Source organism: Hermetia illucens, chromosome 6 (assembly GCF_905115235.1).
Source record: "Hermetia illucens chromosome 6, iHerIll2.2.curated.20191125, whole genome shotgun sequence".
Lineage (NCBI taxonomy): Eukaryota > Metazoa > Arthropoda > Insecta > Diptera > Stratiomyidae > Hermetia > Hermetia illucens.
Genome location: NC_051854.1, coordinates 52,152,729 through 52,177,016, shown reverse-complemented (window position 1 = coordinate 52,177,016; position 24,288 = coordinate 52,152,729). Strand labels below are relative to the sequence as shown.

The window sequence follows — 24,288 nt, the reverse complement described above, 5'->3', positions numbered from 1 at the left end:
ATATATATTGAATTTTATTTCATAAGAATATTTAGTCAAATAAGATATGATATACACATACATTCTCAAAGAATCTCATCATTTTAATCACACTCTTATAATTTCATCTAATTACACCAAAAAATCACATTCAGAATGGAAGGACAACTAATCAAAAAATTATGCTAAATGCCGACCAAGGCGCGAAATGTACTATTCGATCAATAATTTACAACAATCTCTATAATAACGACCATACTTCCAGGCCTTTTCTCAACGATTCGAGTAAATGGAAGGATATCAACAAACGATAGAAGTGACAAATCTCCTCGGACTTTTTTCTCAATTAAATTTACTGGATAGGAATTACGCCGGCTCCAACGCCTCCGCCATGGGCACACATCGATGCAACAAAAGTCCATGTGTTCGTCTCTGGGTCGTAAACCTCAACAGTTGATAAATTTGACTCACCATCATAACCTGGAATAATTTGTTTGAAAACGGAACTCTCTTCTCTGCATTCATTTATTTTAAGAAGCGCCAACCTACCTCCAATGGCCCATAATTTTCCCATATTAGCAGCAAGTGCCACCCGACTTCGTTTCACATTCATTGGGGCAACCAATTTCCAGGTATCTGTGTTTGGGTCGTAGGCTTCAACCGACCGTAAGAATGAATTACCATCGTAACCACCACATGCATATAACTTTCCATTAAGCGTCGCTACACCCAAGCGGCATCTTCGATTCAACATTGATTTGACTTTCACCCAAATATTCTCCACTGGATCGTATCGTTCGACAGAATCAAAAATCGATAACCCATCATGGCCCCCTAAAGCATAAACATAACCACCAAGAGGGGCAACGCCGCCAGCCGATCGGTACTTCATCATTGGGGCAACCTTTTAAGGAAAATTCAAATGTTATTTCAACAATGCTATGATCATTTGAAAATTTTATTTACTGTTTTCCATGTATCCGTTTTCGGACAATAACATTCTACAGTACTCAGTGAAGTGACACCGTCGTATCCTCCACAAACGTAAACAAAATCATCCAGAGCAGCCACTCCGACGGCACTATTTGTAATAAAACACTTAAAATATAATTCTTACTCAATCTTCAAATGAGAGTAGCTCGTACCTTCGCTTGCATAGCATTGGACGTCCCTGTGACCACTTCTTCAATTTCGGATCATACACTTCAACCGTTGACAACCTTTCGCTCCCATTGAAACCTCCAAAGGCATATAGTTTGCCTTGCGTTACCGCCACGCCAACTCGCGATCTGTTGAATGCCCAAAAATTTCAATATTTCAAGATTTCATTAAAAATCTTCCAATCAAAGCCTAAATTTTACCTCAACATAGACATCGCCTCGCCCATTTTCCACTCCTTTGTTTTCGGGTCATATATCTCCACTGTACTGACTGAGTCCCCGTTCTTCGTCAACCCTCCAACAGCATATATCTGACCTATGACGTAGTCGCAGCATCTAGCACGAGTTCTAAAGATATTAAAACGAGCGACAATAAAACCAACACAACAGACTACATCTACAAACAGAACATTACCTAAAACTCTGCACAAGTGATCTCCTTTCTGGCATTAAGTGAAAGTCCTTCGCTTCATCCAACAAGTCGCGACATTGATGGGAAGATCGAATCAACTCCTCTGTGGCCACACGATCGGCAAGAAATTGTGGTGATAAAAGAGGCAATCGGACTTTGGCAAGCACTTGTGGAAGCCACGTGGATCGCTTTTCAATGTCATATTTGACCCATCGCATGCAGGCCTCGAAGATGTTCTCCTCGGTGGGAACATTCAGTTCGTCGCGTCGAATTATGTCAATTAATTCTTCAAAACCGAGTGCAAGAAACTCATCAGATTGAGATACTTTGCTAAAGTAAAGATTTATATATTTATCGGCGGCGGTTACAAGCTGTGCGCATCCAAGCGAATCTGCAAAGTGACGAATACCAAGCACGTTGTGGGGATGAAATCTGCAGAAGAAACAACACAAATAATTGTACCACTTAAATTTATCATGGAGATTGTAGAATATCTAACGGTCCTCCTCTATTCCTCGGTGAAAGTAAATAAACAAAATCTTGTGTAAACCGCAAGAGTCAAGGAAGGGGGAGATTTTTCATAGTAATCAGCATTTGAGGTGAAAGAATCTCTATCGTGGAAACACACTACCTTGACCAAAAAGATTCATAAATTTATTCAGAAAATTTTAAATGCAAGATTACTCAGCGATGTGGGTTGCGTACTCTTACAAATAACCCCCATCGAATGCAGCACTTAAACGAATCCCCGCAGCATTTTCTATACTTGATATCATGGTATCGGTTCGCTATGGATGTTTGTGTTGTCCCGCTGCTGTAGCCTAAGCATTAAGCGGGATGATAATGGAGCTGAACCACAGTCCAATTTAAAAATTGTCGATTCTCCTACACCATCATCATCATCAACGGCGCAACAACCGGTATCCGGTCTAGGCCTGCCTCAATAAGGAACTCCAGACACCCGGGTTAGAGCACTGGGTTGTCATACGGAAGGCCGCGGTTCAAATCTCGCTGGTGGCAGTGGGATTTGTATCGAGACTTAACGTCGGATACCAGTCGACTCAGCTGTGAATGAGTACCTGAGTCAAATCAGGGTAATAATCTCGGGCGAGCGCAATGCTGACCACATTGCATTCTACAGTTCACTGTAGTGTACCGTTACGGTCTTGAATGAAGTGCTCTAACACACTTCAAGGCCCTGATCCAATATGGATTGTTGCGCCAACGATTATTATATTATTATCAATTCGATATCCCTAAAAGCTGTTTGGCGCCTTCGCCATCGCTTCATCTCAGTCTTCTTTTTCTACCATAGATATTGCCTTTATAGACTTCCCGCGGTGGATCATCCTCATCCATACGGATTAAGCGACCCGCCCACCGTAACCTGTTGAGTCGGATTTTATCCACAATCAGACGCTCATAGATTTCGACGTTATGTAGACTACGGAATCATCCATCCTCCTGTGGAGGCCAAAAATTCTTCGAAGGATTCTTCTCCCGAACGCGGCCAAGAGTTCACAACCCAGGTTTGCGGGGAATAAGAACTGGCAAGATCATAGTTTTGTCCAGTAAGAGCTTTGACCAGTGCGATTCGATGTCGTTCGTTCTTTGATTTTTGGCGCTAACGTTGCCACCATGTACTTCATCTTGCCGTCATTAAACTTATTCCCATGATGTCGATATCGTCAGCGTAGGCCAGTAGTTGGGTGGACTTAAAGAGGATAGTGCCTCTCGGAATTACATCTGCATCGCGAATCACTTTCCCCAGGACCAGGTTGAAGTGTATTCATGATAGACCATCTCCTTGTCTTAGAGCGTTCTTGATGTTGAATGGTCTCGAGAGTGATCCTGCTGCTTTTAATTGGCCTCGCACATTGGCCAGGGTCAGACTAGTCAATTATTAATTTCGTCGGGATACCGAATTATCCAATGGCCGTGTACAGTTTTACTCTGGCTATGCTGTCATAGGCGGCTTTAAAGTCGGTGAAAAGATGATGCAACTGATGTCCATATTCCAACAGTTTTTCCATCGCTTGCCGCAGAGAGAAAATCTGATCTGTTGCTGATTTGCCTGGAGTGGTATGAGCCAATGATGTTCTGAGTGTATCGGGCTATCCGGCCTAGCAAGATAGAGGAGAACATCTTATAGATAGTACTCAGCAACGTGATACCTCTATAATTCCTGCACTGTGATATATCCGTTTTTATGTGTGGGACAGATAATGCCTTGTTGCCAGTCGTTAGGCAGCGAATCAACGCTGTCCTACACCTTGAGCATCAGTTGATGAACCGCTTAATGTAGTTGGTCAAATGTATATTTGACCAATTCGGCTGTAATTCCATCGGCTCCTGGCGACTTATGGCTTTTAAGCCGATGGATTACACGGACTGTTTCTTCTATGCTTGTTGGTGGCATTTGCCTATCGTCTTCAGTTGGCAGGACCTCTAACTAGCCGATATTTTGGTTGTTGAGCAGTTCATCAAAATACTCACTCTTTGTTTCGGCAGGATGAGCATCAGGTATATAAGGCTTCATCCACAACAATCCTGCAACCTTCTCTGCACCTACTTCTCTTCAGTGTTTCCTCCCTCCACCCCTCCACCCTCTTCATCTCTCCTAACTACTGACTGCTCCGAATCTCTGCCCATTCCTCTCCTTACGCCTTCCTTGGTTGAGTTCCTCATTGGTAATCTTGACCCCAATGTCGAACCTGGCCCCGATGGGCTTCCTAACCTCTTCCTTCTTAACTGTAGAGAACACATTTCCCTCCCCCTGAGCATAATCTTCAACAAAAGTCTAGAAGAATGCTACTTTCCCCATCTCTGGAAAGAGACCCGTAGCATCCCTATCCTGAAGAGCGGAGACCCTTCTCTTCCTGTAAACTACCGCCCTATTTCTCTTCTCTCCTCTTGCTCCAAAATCCTGGAAAGATACGCCAATGACTTGTTAAACGTTTTTACCAACTTCGTTGCTAAATGCTTTAATTCAGGAGGTATATGCTATTTATACTGATTTCTCCAAAGCCTTTGATACCGTTGACAATAATATTCTGCTCTCATTACTCGAGTTCCCTCCCTCAGTCATTTCCTGGCTTTCCTCATATCTCTCATACCGTTCCTGCAAAATTTCTGTTCGTGGTTACTCATCTCGTTCCTTCTTTCCTTCCTCTGGCGTTCTCCAAGACTCTATACTTGGCCCCCTACTCTTCCTGTTTTTTATCAATGACCTCGCTTCCATCTTCACCTGCCTGTGTTTGCTTTACGCACCTTTACCTTAAATTATTTGCCTCTGTTTCGTATCCGCTGGACTGTGCTCTCTTACAATTCAACCTTGATAATTTAGACCGTTGGTGTTCGGTCAACAAGCTAACACTGAATGTTAGCAAATGCCACTGGATGTGCTATTCGCTTAAACCCCCTTCCCAACATCCTTTTCCTATTCTCTCAATGGAAAACCACTTTCACTACTGACCGACAAACTTCGTTTCAATTCCCACTTCGTTGACATCATCAATAAAGATTCCAAAATGTCTGCTTGGGAGATCGTAGCACACCTCCTCCGACTTTATCTCAATTCAGCCGTCCTTAACACTCTTCAACTCCCTTGTTAGAAACATCCTTGAATATCGCTGTGTATGCCGTAATGAAGAGAGGATGGCGAAGAGTTTCAACGGCCGCCACCCCTTATAAAGTTATGGCGCCCCAAAGTGGTGCTATTTTGATATCAAATCGGAAAGGTTTAACATTTCCGCAGGAAAGATGAAGGTTCTTCTTCTCAAACGAAAAATCGCGGCAGTCAAGATTATGGCACTTTAAACGGGGGGATATTCTGATGTCATCATTTCAAAGTTTGATTTGACTACCCCACCCTCGGGAAGCTTAATGGTAGGGCAGCCATTGTCGCGATGTTCATGGGGATTATAGTGGAGAATCGTCCCCCTGCGCCTCCAACACTCGCTCATAATCCCTCTTGCAAATCGCAACGATGGCTGCTCTACCAATAAACTTATTAATAATGTGATCATTTTCAACGTTTTTTAAGGAGTAGTGACCGTTATGGGCCTTTAGTGCAGGTGGAAACGCGACTCCTGTTCCGTTCACCTACATACTCTTGTTATTCCCTTCCCTCCGAGGGTGGGGTTTACTATGATATCAAAATACCGCGATTTTTGAACGAAGTTTGGAAGAGAGGACTTTCTACATTCCCTTTCATATCTTCCTTTTTCCCTGGTGGGAGGTCCTAAATTATACCCTACTTTTATCACATGAAAATAGCCCTACTTTGAGCCGTTTAAGCTTTTAAATGAGACGACTGCAGCAATTCGTTAATGGCGTTACAAGGACAGAAGATTCCTCCTTCTTCTACATATCCTTCCATCCTCTCCCCCTCTCGAGGTGAGGTTGAAAATTCAACTTTACCATGATGATATAAAAATATTCGCTTCCACTTTCAAGTTTACTCTGAACCGAGAAATTGCAAGGGTTCACGCAGCCGAGTGGAGAAATTAGAAATTCTGCCGACAGGCGAAAATCTTTGTGAAGAAACCCGGGGCCGCTGGAGCCGCATTTTTGTTGTCCCTTAAGACATGAAAGCCCTAATAGGATTTCAACGGGACACTGCTCCTTAAACTACCATATGGAAACAATCGAAGTGATGGTCTCGGCCATTCACAACACAGCCCTTCGCAACACATATAAGGGCGAAATGGATGCCGCAATAACCGCTGTCAACAAAGATCCTGGAGATGAAACATCAACAAATGATCTTCACGACCACCAGAAGAACGTTATCATTGATACAGTCATAAAGATACTTGGCCCCAGCCGCAAGAAAAGTCCGAACGGCTGGTTCGACCATGAATGTAAACTAGCAACGGAATGGAAGAATGCCGCATACCGATTAATGTTGCATTCTCAAAGAACGCGGGCACGCGCGGAGACTTATCACGAACTCCGGCGAGCAAAGAAGCGACTTCACATACGGAAAAAGGAAGCCTGGGAGAATCAACAGGTCTGTGAACTCGAAAAGTACAGGGAGCAACCGCACCAGGCGCGCAAGTTTTACCAACAACAGGATTAAGCCTTATACAAATCGATGCTCAACCTGCCAAGACAAAGAGGGAAATCTGATTTCCGACAAAATGGGCATATTGGAGCGATGGGTTGAGTATTTTGATGAACTGCTCAACAACCAAAATATCGGCGAATTGGAGGTCTCGCCAACTGAAGACGACAGACAACTGCTGCCACCACCAATCATAGAAGAAACATTCCGTGTGATCCACCGGCTTAAAAGCCATAAGTCGCCAGGAGTCGATGGAATTACAGCCGAATTGGTTAAATATGGAGGCGACCAATTACAAAAAGTGGTTCAACTGATGCTCAAAGTATTGAATCAATGCCTGAAGACTGGCAACGAGGCATTATCTATCACATACATAAAGGGGGATATCACGCAGTGCAGTAATTATAAAGGTATCACGTTGCTGAGTAACATCTATAAGATATTCTCCTCTATCTTGAAGGGCGGATTACCCCATACGCTCAGAACATCATTGGCTCATACCACTCCAGGCAAATCAGCAACAGATCAGATTTTCTCTCTGCGGCAAGCGATGGAAAAACTGTTGGAATATGGACAACAGTTTCACCATCTGTTCATTGACTTTAAAGCCGCCTATGATAGCATAGCCAGGGTAAAACTGTACACGGCCATGAGAGAATTCGGTATTCCGACGAAATTAATAAGACTGACTAGGCTGACCCTGACCAATGTGCGAGGCCAGATAAAAGCAGCAGGATCACTCTGAAGACCATTCGACATCAACAACGGTCTACGACAAGGGGATGCCTTACCATGCGTCCTGTTTAACCTGGCCCTCGAGAAAGTGATCCGTGATGCCGAGGTAAATGCAAGAGATACGATCCTCTTCAAGTCCACCCAATTACTGGCCTATGCTGACGATGTCGACATCATGGGGAGAACCACCCGAGACGTACAAACTGCCTTCATCCAGATCGAGCAGGCGGCGCGAGATCTTGGGCTGCACATCAATGAAGGCAAGACAAAATATATGGTGGCAACGTCAGCACCGAAGACGAATCAACCAACAACATCAAACCGCACTGGTCAAACACGAAGAAGAATAAGAATAGGAGAATACAACTTTGAGACCGTTGACAATTTCTCCTATCTAGGGTCGAAAATCACAACCGATAACAGCTACGATCATGAAATCCGCGCACGGTTGTTGTCAGCCAACAGAGACTATTTCAGCTTACAAAGACTGTTCCGCTCGAAACGTCTCACCATAGGGTTAAAGCTCTTACTGTACAAGACTATGATCTTACCAGTCCTCATGTATTCCTCGGAAACTTGGGTTCTTAGCAAGAAAAATTGCGAACTCTTGGCCGCGTTCGAGAGAAGAATCCTCCGAAGAATTTTTAGCCCCCTACATGAGGATGGACGATTCCGTAGCCTACACAATGACGCAATCTATGAGCGATACCATGACCGTCCGGTTGTGGATAAAATCCGGCTCAATATTACGGTGGGCGGGTCACTTAATCCGTATGGATGAGGATGATTCCACCCGGAAAGTTTATAAGGGCAATATCTATGGTAGAAAAAGAAGACGAGGCAGACCCTGCCTAAGATGGAGCGATGGCGTGGGTCAGGACGCCAGACAGCTTTTAGGGATATCGAATTGGTGGACCTCGGCGCAAAACTGGGATGTCTGGAGTTCCTTATTAAGGCAGGCCTAGACCGGATACCGGTTGTTGCACGATTGATGATGATGATGGTGTTGCAAATATTTGTTCTATTTTTAGCAATTTACATATCTCTAAGAATACTTGATTTTTGTACTCAGTACCGGGATCTGTTTTTATTTTTTTCATGGGTCCGTAGTTTAATATGAATCCATGGACAATTGCTCTTGCAACAGTGTTCACTTCCTTGTTTGGAATAGGTATTATTATTACATATTTGCTCAGATCACACTGCATAGTTACAGCGTATTTATTACCTTGGCTGGTTTTGGTAAGCGGTACTTTGGTTGGTGTTATTGTTATCTCCAATAATTCCCTATTTTGTTTTTGATGTTTATTTTTTGCACATGAACTACAGTTTTGAATATAATTTGCTATTGTTTTTTTCATGTTTTTCCATTTGTATATTTCACCAAGTTTTTTATACATTCTACTCTGTCCAATGTGTTCTGCTGTTGGAGTAGAGTGATTGTTATGCAATATTTCTATAATTTTCGATTTGTCCGTTATTATAATTAGTGGTTTGTATATTTGGATATCCATGTTTTTCAAAGTATGATTCGCTAGCGTTTTAAATGCGGTTGTATTTAATATAGTGAATAATTCACTTTCGGCCGATAGTTTGTCTTTTTCCAACTCTGTGAGTTCCTGCACTAATGCCGGTTCAATTAGTTGGTTATTATTTAGAATTATATACCGCTTTATTTGGACTTTATTTTTATATATTACGTATATTTCTATATCAGTATTTTTATTTTTATATTGCGCAATATTAAATTTCAATTCCGGTAAATGCATTACCTCATTAGGTGATAGAACCTCGAAAACGTGCAGTTGATCAGGCTGCATGTTTTTGTTAGTAATGTGGTTTTCTGAAGTATTGTTAATGAGTTTTGATTGCTTTGTGTTTTTGGTCATTGTTCTTGTTTGTACTTGCAAGACATTTTTCAGGTTTGTCAGGTTTGTTATATCTAGTTCTATTCTAGATAATGTATCTGGGCCAATGTTCTCTTTACCTTTAATGTACTGTATGTCAAATTGATATTCTTCTAGATCAAGCCTCATCCGTGTTAGTTTGGATGATGGGTTTTCATCCCAAATAAGTAAATAAGTGGCCTATGATCTGTTCTTACTATAAAATGTCTTCCATAGACATATGGTTTGAAATGCATTATTGACCAATGAATTGCAGTTTGTTCTTTTTCCATGGTATATTTATTTTTTTCACCTTTAGTGAATGATTTGCTAGCGAAGGCTATTGGCAATTCATTTCCATCTATTGTCTGTGATAGTATGGCTCCACATGCATTTTCGGATGCATCTGTGGATATTGTAAACTCTTGTTTAAAATCAGGGTACTGAAGTATGGGCGGGGACATTACTATTGTTTTAAGGATGTCAAATGCAGTGCTACACAGTGGTGTCCATTCGAATTTAACATTTTTACACAACAATTGATTTAAAGGTAGGGCTATTTCAGCGAAATTTGGGACAAAACGTCTGTAATAATTACAGAATGCCACGAATCGTCTTACTTCGTCTGGATTTTTTGGTGCTGGAAATTGTTTAATGACTTCGAATTTTGAAGGATCAGGTTGTATGCCTTCGGCAGAGATCTGATGTCCGAGATATGTTACTTCTGATTGAAAGCTATGTCGGGTGATAAACCTGATAATACTATTGTCATCATTCTCTGAAAGCAATTGGGACTAATAGTTAGTCCGAAGGGTAGGCGGGTCAGTTGATAATGTCTCTGGTTTGTAGAAAAAGCTGTGTATTTTCGCGATGATTGTTTTAGAGGTATGTGATGATATCCAGATAGTAAATCTAAAGTGGAAAAATATTTGGCTCGACCCATTTGGTCAAGAATTTCATCTATTCTGGGAAGCGGGAATTTGTCTGCTACTACTTTTTTGTTAAGATTACGAAAATCAACTACCAAACGCCATTTCTTATCTCCTGTTGATGACTTTTTAGGGACTAATAGTATAGGTGAATTGAAATGCGATGTTTAGTGCTCAATGATACCGTCGTCCAACATTTATTTGACTTGACGATTTATTTCTGTTTTCTGGGCTTCAGGTACACGGTAATTTTTTGAGTATACCGCTGAGTTATCGCTCAACTGAATATGTTGGCTATAAAAGTTGTTGGTGGTTAATGGTTAGTTTTCCATATTAAAAATATCCGCAAATTCTCGACATAGTGTTTCAAGGTCTTTTATTGCGTATTCTGGGACGTGTTCTACGTTCAATGTATTTAACAATTTTTGTATTCTTTGTGGGTTATGCAATTTATCGGTATTGTTGTATACAGAATAATCCCGAAGGTGTTCCCATTGAGGGTTGATTTTTACTGTACTTGTAAGTGGTAAGTGGTGTTTAGGATTTTAACTAGTGGGTTTTGAGGACAAATAATTGATCCTGCTAAGAATATTCCGGGTTGTATTTCTTGTCCGGGTATAACTATGTCGTTTGAGAATTGACTGTTTAATTTGCGTATTACTTCGCATCTGGGCGGGATTAAGATTGTGTTCCGTGTAGGACCATCTAGAATTGGAATTTCATGAAGAATATTATTGATATTAATTGTCAATATCCAGGTGTCACAGTCGATTATTGCCCTATATTTAGTAAGGAAATCTAAACCTAGAATCGCATCTGCGTCTAGTGGAAAGTCATTAGCAACTATTTGGAATGTGTGCTCAATTGAGAGAGTACTATCGAATTTTATGTGGGTTTTTGTTGCACCAATTAATTCTTTCTGTACCCCAGTAATGCTCTGTATTGTGCATGTGTTATCTGGATAGTATATTTGATTATTGTCAATTTTTTCCCGTTTAAATATGGAAATGTCAACCCCTGTGTCTACTATAAAGGTACATGTTGTGTTGCACATGTCAACGAAAGTTCGTACAAAGCTTGTGAGCGATGGATTTATAGTATGGAATGTGACCTTTCTTATTCGGTTCGGTTCGGCTTTATTCATGATCTTAACCTTCTATACAATAGCAGAGCTTATGGCTGTAGATACCAGACTCATCTTTACTCTACAAAATTAAAATTTGCATCGCAAATAAATAAATTCGTTCTATGGTATGAATTACCCAAGGAAAAGTGCAAAAAACCTTGTTCAAAATTACTAAATCTACTTAACCTACTTAACTTAACTTGAACTACCTTAACCTAGAATTTATGACGAGCATAGGATATTTATTAGAGGGTTGCCAACAGTTCTGCAGTTGTTCATAAATCTGACGGAGTTCGATAAGCATAAATCTTCAACATATTTGACTTTTGCCTCATTGTGCAGTTTTTCAGTTGAAAAGTCAAACGATTTGTTTAAAATTACTCTGAGGATTTTATTTTGCGCACGCTGAACTTTAAGTTTATGTGTTCTTGCACATTGAGACCAAACCGGAGCACAGTATGAAATAATTGGTTGGATAACCATTCTAAACATAATCAATTTATTGTCTACCGATAATTTAGAATTTCTGTGTAGCAGCGAGTAAAGCGAGCAAAATGATTTAGATATCTTCGAACAAATTGAATCAGTATGATCTTTAAATGTAAGTTTTTTATCCAAGACGACTCCTAAATATGTTAAGCTATTACACCACTTAATACTCTCCCCAAGAAAATTTATGTCTCTGCTTGGCAGCTTAGCTTTGCATCTCTTTTTCGTAAAGAACACAGCTTGTGTTTTAGAAAGGTTCACTTTAATCTTCCACCTAAAATAAAATTGATACAGAGAATCCAGTTGGTTCTCAAGAGATGACATAATTGTTGAAGGATCGTTAGAGAAAGAAATAATGCCAACATCATCGGCAAATGCAGCTAGTTTACACCCTGGGGCAGTTGGAATGTCCGAGGTGTAGATATTAAACAGTATAGGGCTTAGTGGAGAACCTTGAGGAATCCCCGCTGGAATCGATCGATCTGAGGATTGTTTGCTACCAACTTTTACTGTAAACCTTCTTCCAGTTAAAAATGATAGTAAAAGCTTGACCAGATATATTGGAAACCTGAACAGTAATAGCTTGTATACCAACCCATAGTGCCAAACAGAGTCGAACGCTTTGTGAATATCTAAAGTAAGAAATCCTAAGGACTCTTTATCTTTGAAAATTTTTTGGATTTCGCTGGTCACCCGAAACACTTGATGTGAAGTTGAATGTTTAGGTCTGAAGCCAAACTGAAAATCAGGTAATAAATTCGTTTGATTTAGAATCTTATTAACACGAGCTAGAAAAACTCTCTCAAAAATTTTGCTGAGACTAGAAATTAAACTAACAGACCTGTAACTGTCAGCCAGTTTTGGGTCTTTACCTGGTTTAACGATGGGTACTACCGTAGCCTCCTTCCAAACTTTTGGAAAATAAGAGAGCTTTAAGCAGCTGTTCACGATGAAATTATAGTATACAATCGCCTTTCTAGGAAAGTTCTTAACCATTGAGTTCGTTACCCGATCTGGACCTGGAGCCTTTTTTAACTTTAAGTGCTTTATGATTGCCTTGATTTCTCTAGGGGAACAAAGTTCACGAGCATCGAAATCACAGAGAGAAGTACGCAGTTTTTCCACCCTCTCCTGAACGGTTTTGTTGAACAAAACCGATCCTAAGTGGTCTGACGCAAAATGGGCTTTTTGGAACTGATTTGCTAGAAGTTCCGCTTTAGACTCATCATTGTAAATAATATCACCGGCGTTCCGCATGGGCGGAATAATTTTCTTCTTCTTTAATAATTTATTTAATTTCCATAATTTATCACCGTTTTTAGGAATTTCTTGAAGCATTCTACCCCATCGCTTGTTTTTAGCACCGAAGATTCGATTTTGAATGGCTTTAGTAAGCTTATTAACCACGGTTTTTGTGCTTCTGCTTCGAGTTTTCTGCCATTGACGCCGTAGGTAGTTTCTTGAAGAAATTAGGAATTTGGTTCCCTCATCAATGACTTGGTTTGGAAATAAATCGGCTTGCTCAGGATAGGATGCGAATTTTATGGCACTAATAATATGGCAATAAAAGGTACTAATTAGGGAGTCAATTTGGTCGGTAGAGCTGATCTTTGCTAAATTTAAATTTTTAAGCTGTATAATATCATTCAAGTATTTCTTAAATTTCAACCAGTTTATTCTAATTCTATCCACTGATTCGTCTGAATTTGATAGTGAAGTCTCAGAAGTTAGTTGGAAAGCTACTGGTAAATGAGGCGAAGATAGTTTGTCCCCTGTTACAGGTTGGTCGATGCTGATTCGGCCGTTTGAAATTACAAGATCTAATGTAGAGTTGTATCCCCTAGGGTTCAAAAAGGTGGGTCTTGTGGGAGTGTGAATAAAAAGATTTCTTTCACAAACAAGATCAAAAAGTATTTTGCCAGCCTTATTCGCTTTTACACAGTTCCAATGACGGTGTCGTGCATTTAAATCACCACAAAGGAGTAATTTATCATTTTTACTAATCAGTAATTTAAGGTCGTTTTCAAACGCTTTTAGTTTCTGCACATTAAGCTTCGTGCCTGGAAAGTAAGCAACGACAATATTCAAATCCAACTCCTCTAGTCTTAAAGCAATAGTCTCAAGAATTTCAGTTTTGAACGCGGGTAGTATTTTATGCTTGATGTTATTTCTTAAACTTATGGCAACCTGCTCTGGAGAAAACAGGTTACTCGCATTATTAATTGTATTTCTACTATTGGTCGTAGGCAGTCCGTTCCTGACTGCATGACTAAACGAAATTCGTGAGGGTTCAAAGTTCGACTTCGAAGCACTCTGCTGCAAATTCGAATTACCATGAAATGATTGACGGCTGCGGTTTTGGTCGGCTGACGGTAACTTGAATGATTTCGTCTTGATGCGGCTCCCCTGACAGCATTTAAATACTCTTGACGCTTTGGGCAAGTAGGATCACTTGCTAAATGCTGAAGATTACAGTTAGCACACTTTAGAAATGATCTATTAGATCAGGTTGGAGTTTTGCATACTGGCAATCAGTTGTTTTGTGCGAAATGCTGCAAATTTGGCATTTAGTAGGCAGATTACAGTTAGAGCTACCGTGGCCGTACAGCTGGCAGTTGTGACATTGAGTGGGGCCTCTTCGTGCATTACTATAATAACTCCAAGTGATAATTGTACGCTGAATTGATTTTATTCGACGGAGATCCGCTAGCTTGATCGTACCTTTTTCAAAATATAAAATGTAAAACGTTTGCTCGGTGTAGCGGGATTTCGATGGTTCGAACTTTTTTACATCTAGACAGGTAATGCCATGTTCGGTTTTAAGCAGCTCAGCCAGTTTGTTATTATCCATGCTGTGCAGGCCCGATAATAAAATTTTGATCGGCCTTTTATCTGGTCGACAATAAGTAAAGAATTCAATCTTATTTACTTTGAAGTGGTTAATAACTCGGTCAAAGTCTTCGATAGTGTCAGTGAAAAGTTTCCGTCCGATGCCTGAATGCTTGACATAGTATACAGTAACATTGAGTTTTTCCATCGCCTCGTCAATTTCAGCTTTCTGTAGTTTCGGAAAGACAATAGGTGGAATTCTTACCTTCTTTTGAGTGGCGGTGACCACATTAACTGTATCGCTATCCACAGCCATTTCATTTTCATCTACTTGTAAAATGCTAAACCGGTTGGATGCGCCCGCCATTTCAGATGGTAATGGTGGTGGTCTTCGCAGAACTCTCAGTTTACTTCGAAGATTATCATCCGGGAATTCATTCCCCCTTGTTCGCTTTCTGCCACTTTCAGACAACTTTACTATTTGAGCACAAAACTAATTAGGTATATTAGCAAAACCAATACTAGTTATAAAATTTATAAAGTTAAAAAATTCGTCTAAAACCTTGAAAACTTTAAACACTTCAGAGTACGTCTGTACTGCTTGCACAGTCACAGAGATCTGGACCTTTCTTATTGATTTCCCCCCAACCGATTTTGGTTGGTTTCTAGTACGTACTGAGGGGGTTGGGATTCCCCCGAACTCAAATGGTTTATATTTTGTCGGTTGTTACTGTTGTTCCAGAAGGGTCTCCGGTAATTTTTGTTATTATTTCTGAACCTGTTATTTTGGTTGCGGTTATAATTTTGGTTTCTATTTGGAGTACTGTTTCTGTTAAAATTTTGATATGAATTTCTATTTGCGGTGTTATTAAAATTTTGATTATTACGTCGGTTTTGGTTATTGAAGTTATTATTGCGATTGTCACCTCTTCTGTTTGTTTTGTAATGATAGACATTTTTGGGAATTGGTTTATCGACTGCAATTGCCTTTGCAATTGTGTCGGATAGATTTGTAAGATTGCCGGCACGCAAAATTAAAGAGGTTTCGCTATTCGAAACATTTTCTGCTATTGTTTGTATTGCAAATTTTTCGGCTAATTTCTCTGCAGTTTCGCCCTCTGCGACTTTTTCTGATATAAAGGCTCTTGTCAATTGCCTTGACAAGTCCTCTATTTTATTTGTAAAATCAGTTAATTTGGTATTTCCCTGTTTACAACTTTTAAGTTGTGCCAGAACGGCATCAGACGATATTTTTATAGAGAATTTTACTCTAAGTTTGTCGGTTAGTTTGGTTATTATGTTTGCTTCCTCGGATACCGCGAATTTGGCTTTGCCGGTTATCCGGGTTTGCACAAATTTAAGTAGAATATCTTTGTGTTCTACTGGTGTGAGTTCGTTTAGTAGTGAAACTGACTCAATGAAGGATTCTGTTTCCTCCGAGTTTCCGTCAAAGTATTTGACTAAAGCTGTGGCTGCTTTAATGTCGAAAGCCATGTTCCTTAATTGTTGTTTGTCTAATAGTGAAAGTATTTCTGCAGATAGTTGCTGTATTTCTTTGTAAACTCTCTTTATTAGAGTTGCTGTTTTAACGTCTGTTCGTATATTCTGTTCAATCGACTTTGCGTCTATTAGTGTTTGTTCAATTAATTCGCGTTTTTCGCGTAAAGTTTTTTCACTATAAGGACGATTTATACTTTTCCGTAGATTTATTAGTGTAATTTGTAGTTTCCCCTTTAGAGATTCTAATTTGTCCATTTAGAAAAAGCAAAGACTAACATTTTCAGATATTTGAGTTGGTTGCCCTACTGAGATATTTCCTTTTTAGTCTTCTTTTATGATTTTTATATTGTTGGCTACTTGGCCAGTATTTTCTACGTTCTTTTAATTGTGTAGTACAAATACTAACATTATTTCGAAAAAAATCATTTATTAATTATATTAATACTAATTGGAAAAAAACATTTTTTTTTTACATAATTTTACTGATTAACGTTATTATATATTTTTTTTATGTGCATTTTTTTAAGTAATTTATTTGTTTTTTAACAATGGTCATAAAATGTTTATATTTGTTCTTCTTCCTCTAGTGTGGCTGCAATTTGCTCTAAACGTTTGTCCTTTAGCGCTGACAGGTATGTTAGTTGATTGTCATTTAGTCCGTTTCCTATACTCCTCTATTGTAAGACGTCGAGGTCCCGCAAGTTTATCGTCAACCGCGGTTGTCGGGGTTGATTCTGACGGCTTCCAGTGCGGTGTGGTTGCGCTCCAATTCTGTATAGCGTTATGCTTCTGGTGTTTCGCTCTGTTTTTTTGATTAAACGCCAAGCTTTCTGGTAAAGCTGGTCGAACTTTCTTCCAATATCGTTAATTTGCAGTCAGTTTTAGCAGCTACAGAGACACGGCCTCGATCTTCAAATTCGCACAATAGTGGAAACGACAGTAGGCAGCAGTGTAAGAAGTCTTTACACTGTCACGGTCGCCATGTCCTGTTACCAGTCCAATGATAGTTCCCAAGGGTCGTATTTGTGCCCCCTCCGATCCTAGCCTCTTTATCTTACCTTCTCTCTATACGAGTTTATGGAAAGTCGGAGCAGCTAAAGTGCCAAACTCCAGGCCAACCGATTTTAGGAGCAGCAATTGCTTAAACTCCACAAGATTTAAACACGTCGTGTTCAGCTTTGATAATTCTGACAAACTATATATTTCTCAATTCATGTTTTCTAATTTATACAAAATTTACATATGCTTAGTAGGCCTGTACTTTTAGATACATATGAATGTACAGTGTATGGGAGAAAATATTACGTAGTAAGCAATGATAATGTGGGTAAGTTTTACAGTATTTTACAAGTAATTCATCAACTGATGCTCAAAGTATGGGACAGCGAATCAATGCCTGACGACTGGCAACGAGGCATTATCTGTCTCATACATAAAAAGGGAGATATCACACAGTGCAGCAATTATAGAGGTATCACGTTGCTGAGTACCATCTATAAAATATTCTCCTCTATCTTGCTAGGCCGGATAGCCCCAGACGCCCAGAACATCATTGGCTTTTGGCATTATTTTTCTCGGCGCACATGAATACTCTGTAAGCCAATGAATGCCTGCCATCAATAAGAAACAACACGCCTTTCTTTTATTAATAGTTGATCTATTCACTTAATTGCTACATAAATATCTCACTTAACTTATACTATTCTTTTCGTTACTAAGAATAAAATCGTGATAAACAACTGCCACGGTACCGTAAAAAAACTTTTACTTTTTCCTTATTAAGAACTGAATTACGCGTGCGACGTCGACGAAGGCTGGAGCAGAAGAGACCGGTTGTTCTCCATGCGGTCCCTCTGTCTCCAACCAACGGCACTTTTTCACCGCTGGCGAGTTCTAAAAAGCGCGGAGAGCACCGACGGCGTCATCTATCCGCTCAGATTCGCAACATTCGAAATAAATTTGCCAATCCTGCTGCGCCACAGGCTCATACCACTCCAGGCAAATCAGCAACAGATCAGATTTTCTCTCTACCGCAAGCGATGGAAAAACTATTGAAATACGGACATCAGTTGCACCATCTTTTCATCTACTTTAAAGCGGCCTATAACAACATAGCCAGGGTAAAACTGTATACGGCCATGAGAGAATTCAGTATTCCAACGAAATTGATAAGACTGACTATGCTGACCCTGGCCAATGTGCGAGGCTAGATAAAAGCCGCAGAATCACCTTCGAGACCATTCAACATCAACAACGGTCTACGACAAGGGGATGGCCTATCATGCGTTCTCTTCAACCTGGTCCTGGAGAAAGTGATTCGCGATGCAAATGTAAATGCGAGAGGCACTATCCTCTTTAAGTCCACCCAACTACTGGCCTACGCTGACGATATCGACATCATGGGAATAACAACTCGAAATGTACAGTCTACCTTCAGCCACATCGAGCAGGCGGTGCGAGATCTCAGGCTGCACATTAATGAAGGCAAGACGAAGTACATGGTGGCAACGTCAGCGCCAAAATCAAAAGAAGGAACAACAGCGAATTGCACTGGTCAAACGAAAACAATGAAGATAGGAGACTACAACTTTGAGACCGTTGAAAATTTCTCCTATCTAGGGTCGAAAATCACAACTGATAAGAGCCATGACGAAGAAATCTGTGCACGATTGTTGGTTGCCTACGGAGCCTATTTCAGCTTACAAAAACTGTTTCGCTCGAAACAACGTCTTATCATAGGGACGAAGCTCTTACTGTACAAGACTATGATCTCACCAGTCCTTATGTATTCCTCGGAGACTGCGATCTCTTGGCCGCGTTCGAGAGAAGCCTCTGAAGAATTTTTGGCCCCCTACATGAGGATGGACGATTTCGTAGCCTACATAACGACGAAATCTATGAGCGATACTACGACCGTCGGGTTGTGGATAAAATCCGGCTCAATCTATAATGGGAATATCTATAGTAGAAAAAGAAAACGAAATGGAGCGATGGCGAAGGTCAGGATGCCAGACAGCTTTTAGGGATATCGAATTGGTGGACCTCGGCCCAAAACCGGGGTGTCTGGAAAACCTTATTAAGGTAGACCTAGACGGGATACCGGTTGTTGCGCCGGTGATGATGATGATGGTCTCGGCCATATGAAGCCAATGTGAGGAGGAAACAGAGACGGCCCTGAACTTCATATGCAACTGCCCGGCCTCCTCGGACCTCAGGCGAAAATACCTCGACAAGGTTTTCTTCCACGAAAAATCTGCGCATTCTCTATCTCTGGAGAACAATCCCAGATTTGCGAAAGCCTGCGAACCCCGGAGGTGAGAGGCCGTTGAATAGGCGATCTCCGAGGATAGTACAGTGGGCCTAAAAAAGGTCTGATTGCTTGGAGCTATGCCCCCTCCCCACCCTAAACTGAACCAACTACTCCTCTCCATCTGCACATGTGGATGTAGGCAAGAAAGACGCTTTTCAAAATGTCCGGGAGTACCAGCGAGACGAGGAGCTGCCTAAATCGGAAGATTGATACTCTTTCTAGACGGCATCTGGAGTTACTGATACCAAGGGATAACATGACAACGAGATTTCATTTCGATAAGAAGTTTGAAATATGTTAGAGCAACAGAGCAAACTGGGAGAGCGTGGCATTCACATACGGCTTCAACTGAATAACTGAATGAACTAATGACCCGATACACCAACGGATACCTTATAGCAGAGGGAGCAGGTGCCGGGGTCATTAAACCAAGGAAAACGTCCTTTGAACCAATGAGTGAGCCATAGGTAGATGATGTATCACCCCCCTCCCCCCTCCGCCTCTTCTCTGACAGCTAAGCTGCTGGTATAGGAATGTCTTGACAGACTGAACACGCCCGACTCGCTCGATTAAGATACTCTGGGTTCACATTGGATTAGAAGGAAATGAATCACCAAACAAACTGACCAGAAAAGAGCGACGAGACCGCTATACCGGCCAGAGTCGGAAATGGGTTAATGGCTACGACTAGGCAGGCGAGCTTACAAGAATTGCAACAGTCACGGATTCTTATGAGGCGATACGAACCCAAGCACCCAAAAGACTGTTTAAACCTCACCGAAGAGCTTCCTCATCAGGGTGGAATGCTCACTGGTTACTGCAGGCTAAACTATCACCTGAAGAAGCTAGGAATATCTACACATGCGACGCTAGGTTAAAACACTTGGAAGTGGGGAGCATAATAAAATTCGTGTCGGTTATGGCTTTAAACTTCATAATATATCAAAAAATCCAAAAATGACTGATGGTTTCGTCCAGGGCAGAAGCAACTCATCAGACGCTGCCTCACCTCTGCCCTGGGAGCAGCGTGACCGAAAGTGGTAACAGATGGAAAACATTCCTTTAGCTGGTTTTATCCTGGCTCCCACCTGTTAGCACTTTCGGTCACGCTGCTCCCAGGGCAGAGGTGAGGCAGCGTCTGATGATTTGCCTCTACCCTGGACGAAACCGTCAGTCATTTTTTGATTTTTAATGCTTAGGGTGCTATGCTCCAAACTAGGGATCCATGGACTAGAAAACGTGGGAGTAAGTTGCTCCTCATTTAGTCCGGTCCACCATCATGTGGATGGGGACTTAGGATCCTGCATATCCTAAACAACTACCTTCATAATATAGTTTATAAGTATACTAACCAGTAAATGAGGAAGATAGTTCTTCTAGGACGCATTGCATGGTCCTTTGGCAATATTATTATTAATACAACTCTTACCTGGAAATCAGAAACTCTGCACAGGCATCTCGAACTTTGTTCAACTGAAGAAACGACGCTCCAACCATGAGTCCTTGGACGTTTTGATTGTCGATTTTCACGGTGCCGCTGTATGCAAAGTTTATCAGACTCTCAAGCGCACTGGAAGGACCACTTTTAAGAACCACCCACCAACAGACAAACCTCGAAGCTACTTACTGCGGTTCAATTTCCTTCATGGTGATCTCCTTGATCCGACTCTCGGCCATATTGTGAGTAAACATTGCATAAAAGTACGGAATGGTGGCAGCCAAAACGATGCGATGCGCCGAGAATGATTGGTCTTCGACCTAGAAATGATATCACAGTAATCAGTGAGCCCGGCACCAATCACCTGCAGCCACTAAGCACAGCAAACTCACCTTCAAAGTCACATCACACAATTTTCCCTGTCGACGGATTTCTTTCATTAGCGGAAAACTCTCGACGAAAAGGTCGTCTTGCTTGAACAGAACATATTTCTCGTCATCCAGCCCGTTCTCGGCCAGTTCCATGGCGGAGATCTTTTCTAGTAGAATTTCCGCCGTCGAAGGTGATGACGAATTCATCGGTTCTTGTGGTAAATATTATGCAAAACTCGGGCGAATCCGTCAAGATCGGAGGAAAAAATTACAAATGCTGCTGACAACAAATTTTGACAGCCAATTGGGAGAACAAAAAAAACGGACTTGACAGTTCATCGACTGAATTCTGATTGGTATAAATCGTAGGGATGGGTCAATTCACCGTTGCGTATCGAACAGAGTTTTTATAGATAACTGAACCAAAACATAAAGGTATTGGATTGGGGAAAAAGTAATGTCGTATTTGTGATCGAATTTTAATGCTTTATTTAACATACTTAGAATTATCCGATTTAAGTCGAATATGAGCCGTTTTATTCGCAAACTTGTTGTCATTTAGAAGGCAACTCCATTATCCCCCTCTTATAAACCCCCCCTCCTTATTTGCAAAAAACTCAGACAGTCAGTTTTCGCAAGCCTCTTTTGAGGCCAACTTAGTAGCACCAAGAGCGTTTTGCATGGACCAGAAGAGATGGTAATCACTTGGTGCCAGGTCCGGACTATACGATGGGTGCGATAGAACATCTCATCCGAGCTCCCGTAGCTTCTGGCGGGTCATCAAAAATGTGTGAGGCAAAACGTTGCCCTGGTGGAACAGAACACCATTCCTATTGACCAATCCTGGCCACTTCTGGTCCGGGGTTGGCGATGGTTTGGGCCGGCTCGCCGCTCTTCGACCACGATCTTTTTCACTTGAGACTTTCGTACGTGATCCAGTTTTCATCACCGCTTCAAAAATGGGTCGAATTCGTTCCGTTTCAGCAATGCATCGCAGGCGTTGATTCGATCCAAGAGATTTTTTTCCGTCAACTCGTATGGCACCCAAACATCCAGCTTTTTTGGAATCCAATCTTCTGCAAATGGTTCCAAACGGTTTTGGATGATTTCGACGATTTTATCGGTTTCTACGACGATTAGCCTACCAGTACGGGGTGTATCTTCGACATCCACTACAACAGAACGAAATTGATCCAACCAACGCTGTGCTGTGCGAATCGTTACAGTATCGGACCCATAAACTTCACAAATTTTTTTGGCGATATAGGATGACCCGATGCGATAAGTACAACACAAGATATGTTTAAGTGTCGCCATATATTGACAAAATACGACATTACTTTTTCCCCAACCTAATATATCCCCATATTTGGAAAGCCTGGGGACCTTGGTGACGGCTACTGCAACGGCTACATAACAAGATCCCGACTACCACATTCCAGCCCAAGTTAAGGGAGACTGACAATATCTTGGTGAAACGTATGACGGGAGAATACAGTTTGGTTCATCATGGCGATAGTAGCAAGTTATTTGTGGATTTCTGCAGCTTCCGCAGTCTCATCATTGCCGACACATTGTTCCAGCAAAGAGCCTGCAATTAAATCATTTGGTTTTCCATTGATCGTCAGCGTGCGAGTAAAGATTTGTCTTCTGGCTGGACGTAACAAGAGAGATGCTAACAGATGTTTTACCACCTGAAAATATAGCATTAAAAATATCCTTCCCTCAGTCGATTATGTCCCGAAGATGCATCACAACTCTGACTGATTGTGCAATCGAGGAAGCGGATTAATGGACGCAATGGATTAAAAACTCTGTTGGTCGCTGCGAGTGGTGACGTAAAGGTCTTGAGTCCCGATACCGTGAGAAATCTCCGGAAATGAATCCTAGCGCTTAATAACAAAATGAAATTTATCATTACATTAGCCAAGGATGCAGAAGCCACCGAAAATAGTAATAACCTCGCTACCATATACCGCATATACCGCACCATGAAAGGTGATCGCAAATCTTTCGATGGTCCGGTCAGGGATATTAACATTCGGCTCTTTATCCAGGATGACGAACAGCTTAGAGGCGAAAAGAACATTTCACCTTCGCTGTCAATCATACTATTCGACGAAGTTTCAAGTTCCACCTCTTATGGATGGAATGAATAGTCACCACACATGCGAAAACACACTACTCTGCCAAACAAAACTGAAATCATCTCGGCAATCAATTACCTCAATCGAGGCAAGACCATTAGGCTTGAAGGTCTCCCTGTAGAACTAGTCCTTCCTGATCCTGAAAAAAAAAACATTTCTGCAACCACTATGCAATGTGAGCGTACTCGACGCGAAAACTATCAGTCAAGCAGAGACCATGTCGCTCAAACCAAAACCGTTACAGATTAAAGGGTTTTGAACCCTCTGCAACGTATCAGGTGATAACTCTAAACAATAGCAAGAGCACTTCAGTAGCTCGCATTTTTTTGGTAAGCCTCTCGCCATCGCATGGACCAAGGCCTGCAGTTGGATTCAGTGACATAATTAGTTGATGCTGAATGGTTCAGAAAAACGACATATCATCCACAGAGTAATAACAATGTCAAGCGTCTTCAAGCCGCTGCTTTGCGCAAGTTCAAATTAGCCGACCAGGCGCGATTCTTCTGGCATGTCGAGTTTAAGTACACTGTCATAGGTAGCGTTCCAGAGGTCCGGCCCTAGAATGGATCTCTGTGTTACCCCCGACGTGACCTCCATCCTCCTTTGATCCTCTAGTGTTTTATAGAGCAGGGAGCGGTTCCTCAGATAGTCCCTCAATATCCGTAAGAGATAGTTCGGCACGTTGAAAGTATTGTCTAGTGTACCTAGGATGTCTTTCTATTTTACGGAATTAAATCCCGTTTCTGACGTCGAGTTCGGCGGCTATGTGCGTCTGCTCGTCGAACGGCGCCCACGACTTGCATGATAGCATCCATCGTGGATCTCCTTGCTCTAAAACCAAACTGCCTGGGAGATAAATCTCCGGCAGCGCGTATCGCTTCAGCATGTCTACTTCTGATGAGCTTTTCG

The 24,288-nt window shown here is 41.4% G+C and overlaps 1 protein-coding gene across 2 annotated transcripts; it reads right to left on the bottom strand.

The window, feature by feature from the left end:
* Positions 1–329: 329 nt before the first annotated feature.
* LOC119659776 (kelch-like protein 18) lies at positions 330–21,549 on the bottom strand. 2 transcript variants are annotated; one of them, XM_038068041.1, is made up of 9 exons: positions 21,254–21,549; positions 21,051–21,181; positions 20,853–20,993; positions 1,555–1,983; positions 1,341–1,475; positions 1,125–1,268; positions 946–1,060; positions 529–883; positions 330–459 (listed from the first exon to the last, which is right to left on the bottom strand). In XM_038068041.1, exons 1-9 carry the CDS (start codon positions 21,437–21,439, stop codon positions 332–334), a joined length of 1,764 nt encoding a protein of 587 aa, XP_037923969.1. In that variant the 5' UTR covers positions 21,440–21,549; the 3' UTR covers positions 330–331. The 2 variants fall into 2 exon arrangements, with proteins under 2 accessions (XP_037923969.1, XP_037923968.1); XM_038068040.1 differs by having other exon boundaries at positions 1,341–1,487; positions 21,254–21,548.
* Positions 21,550–24,288: the final 2,739 nt, after the last annotated feature.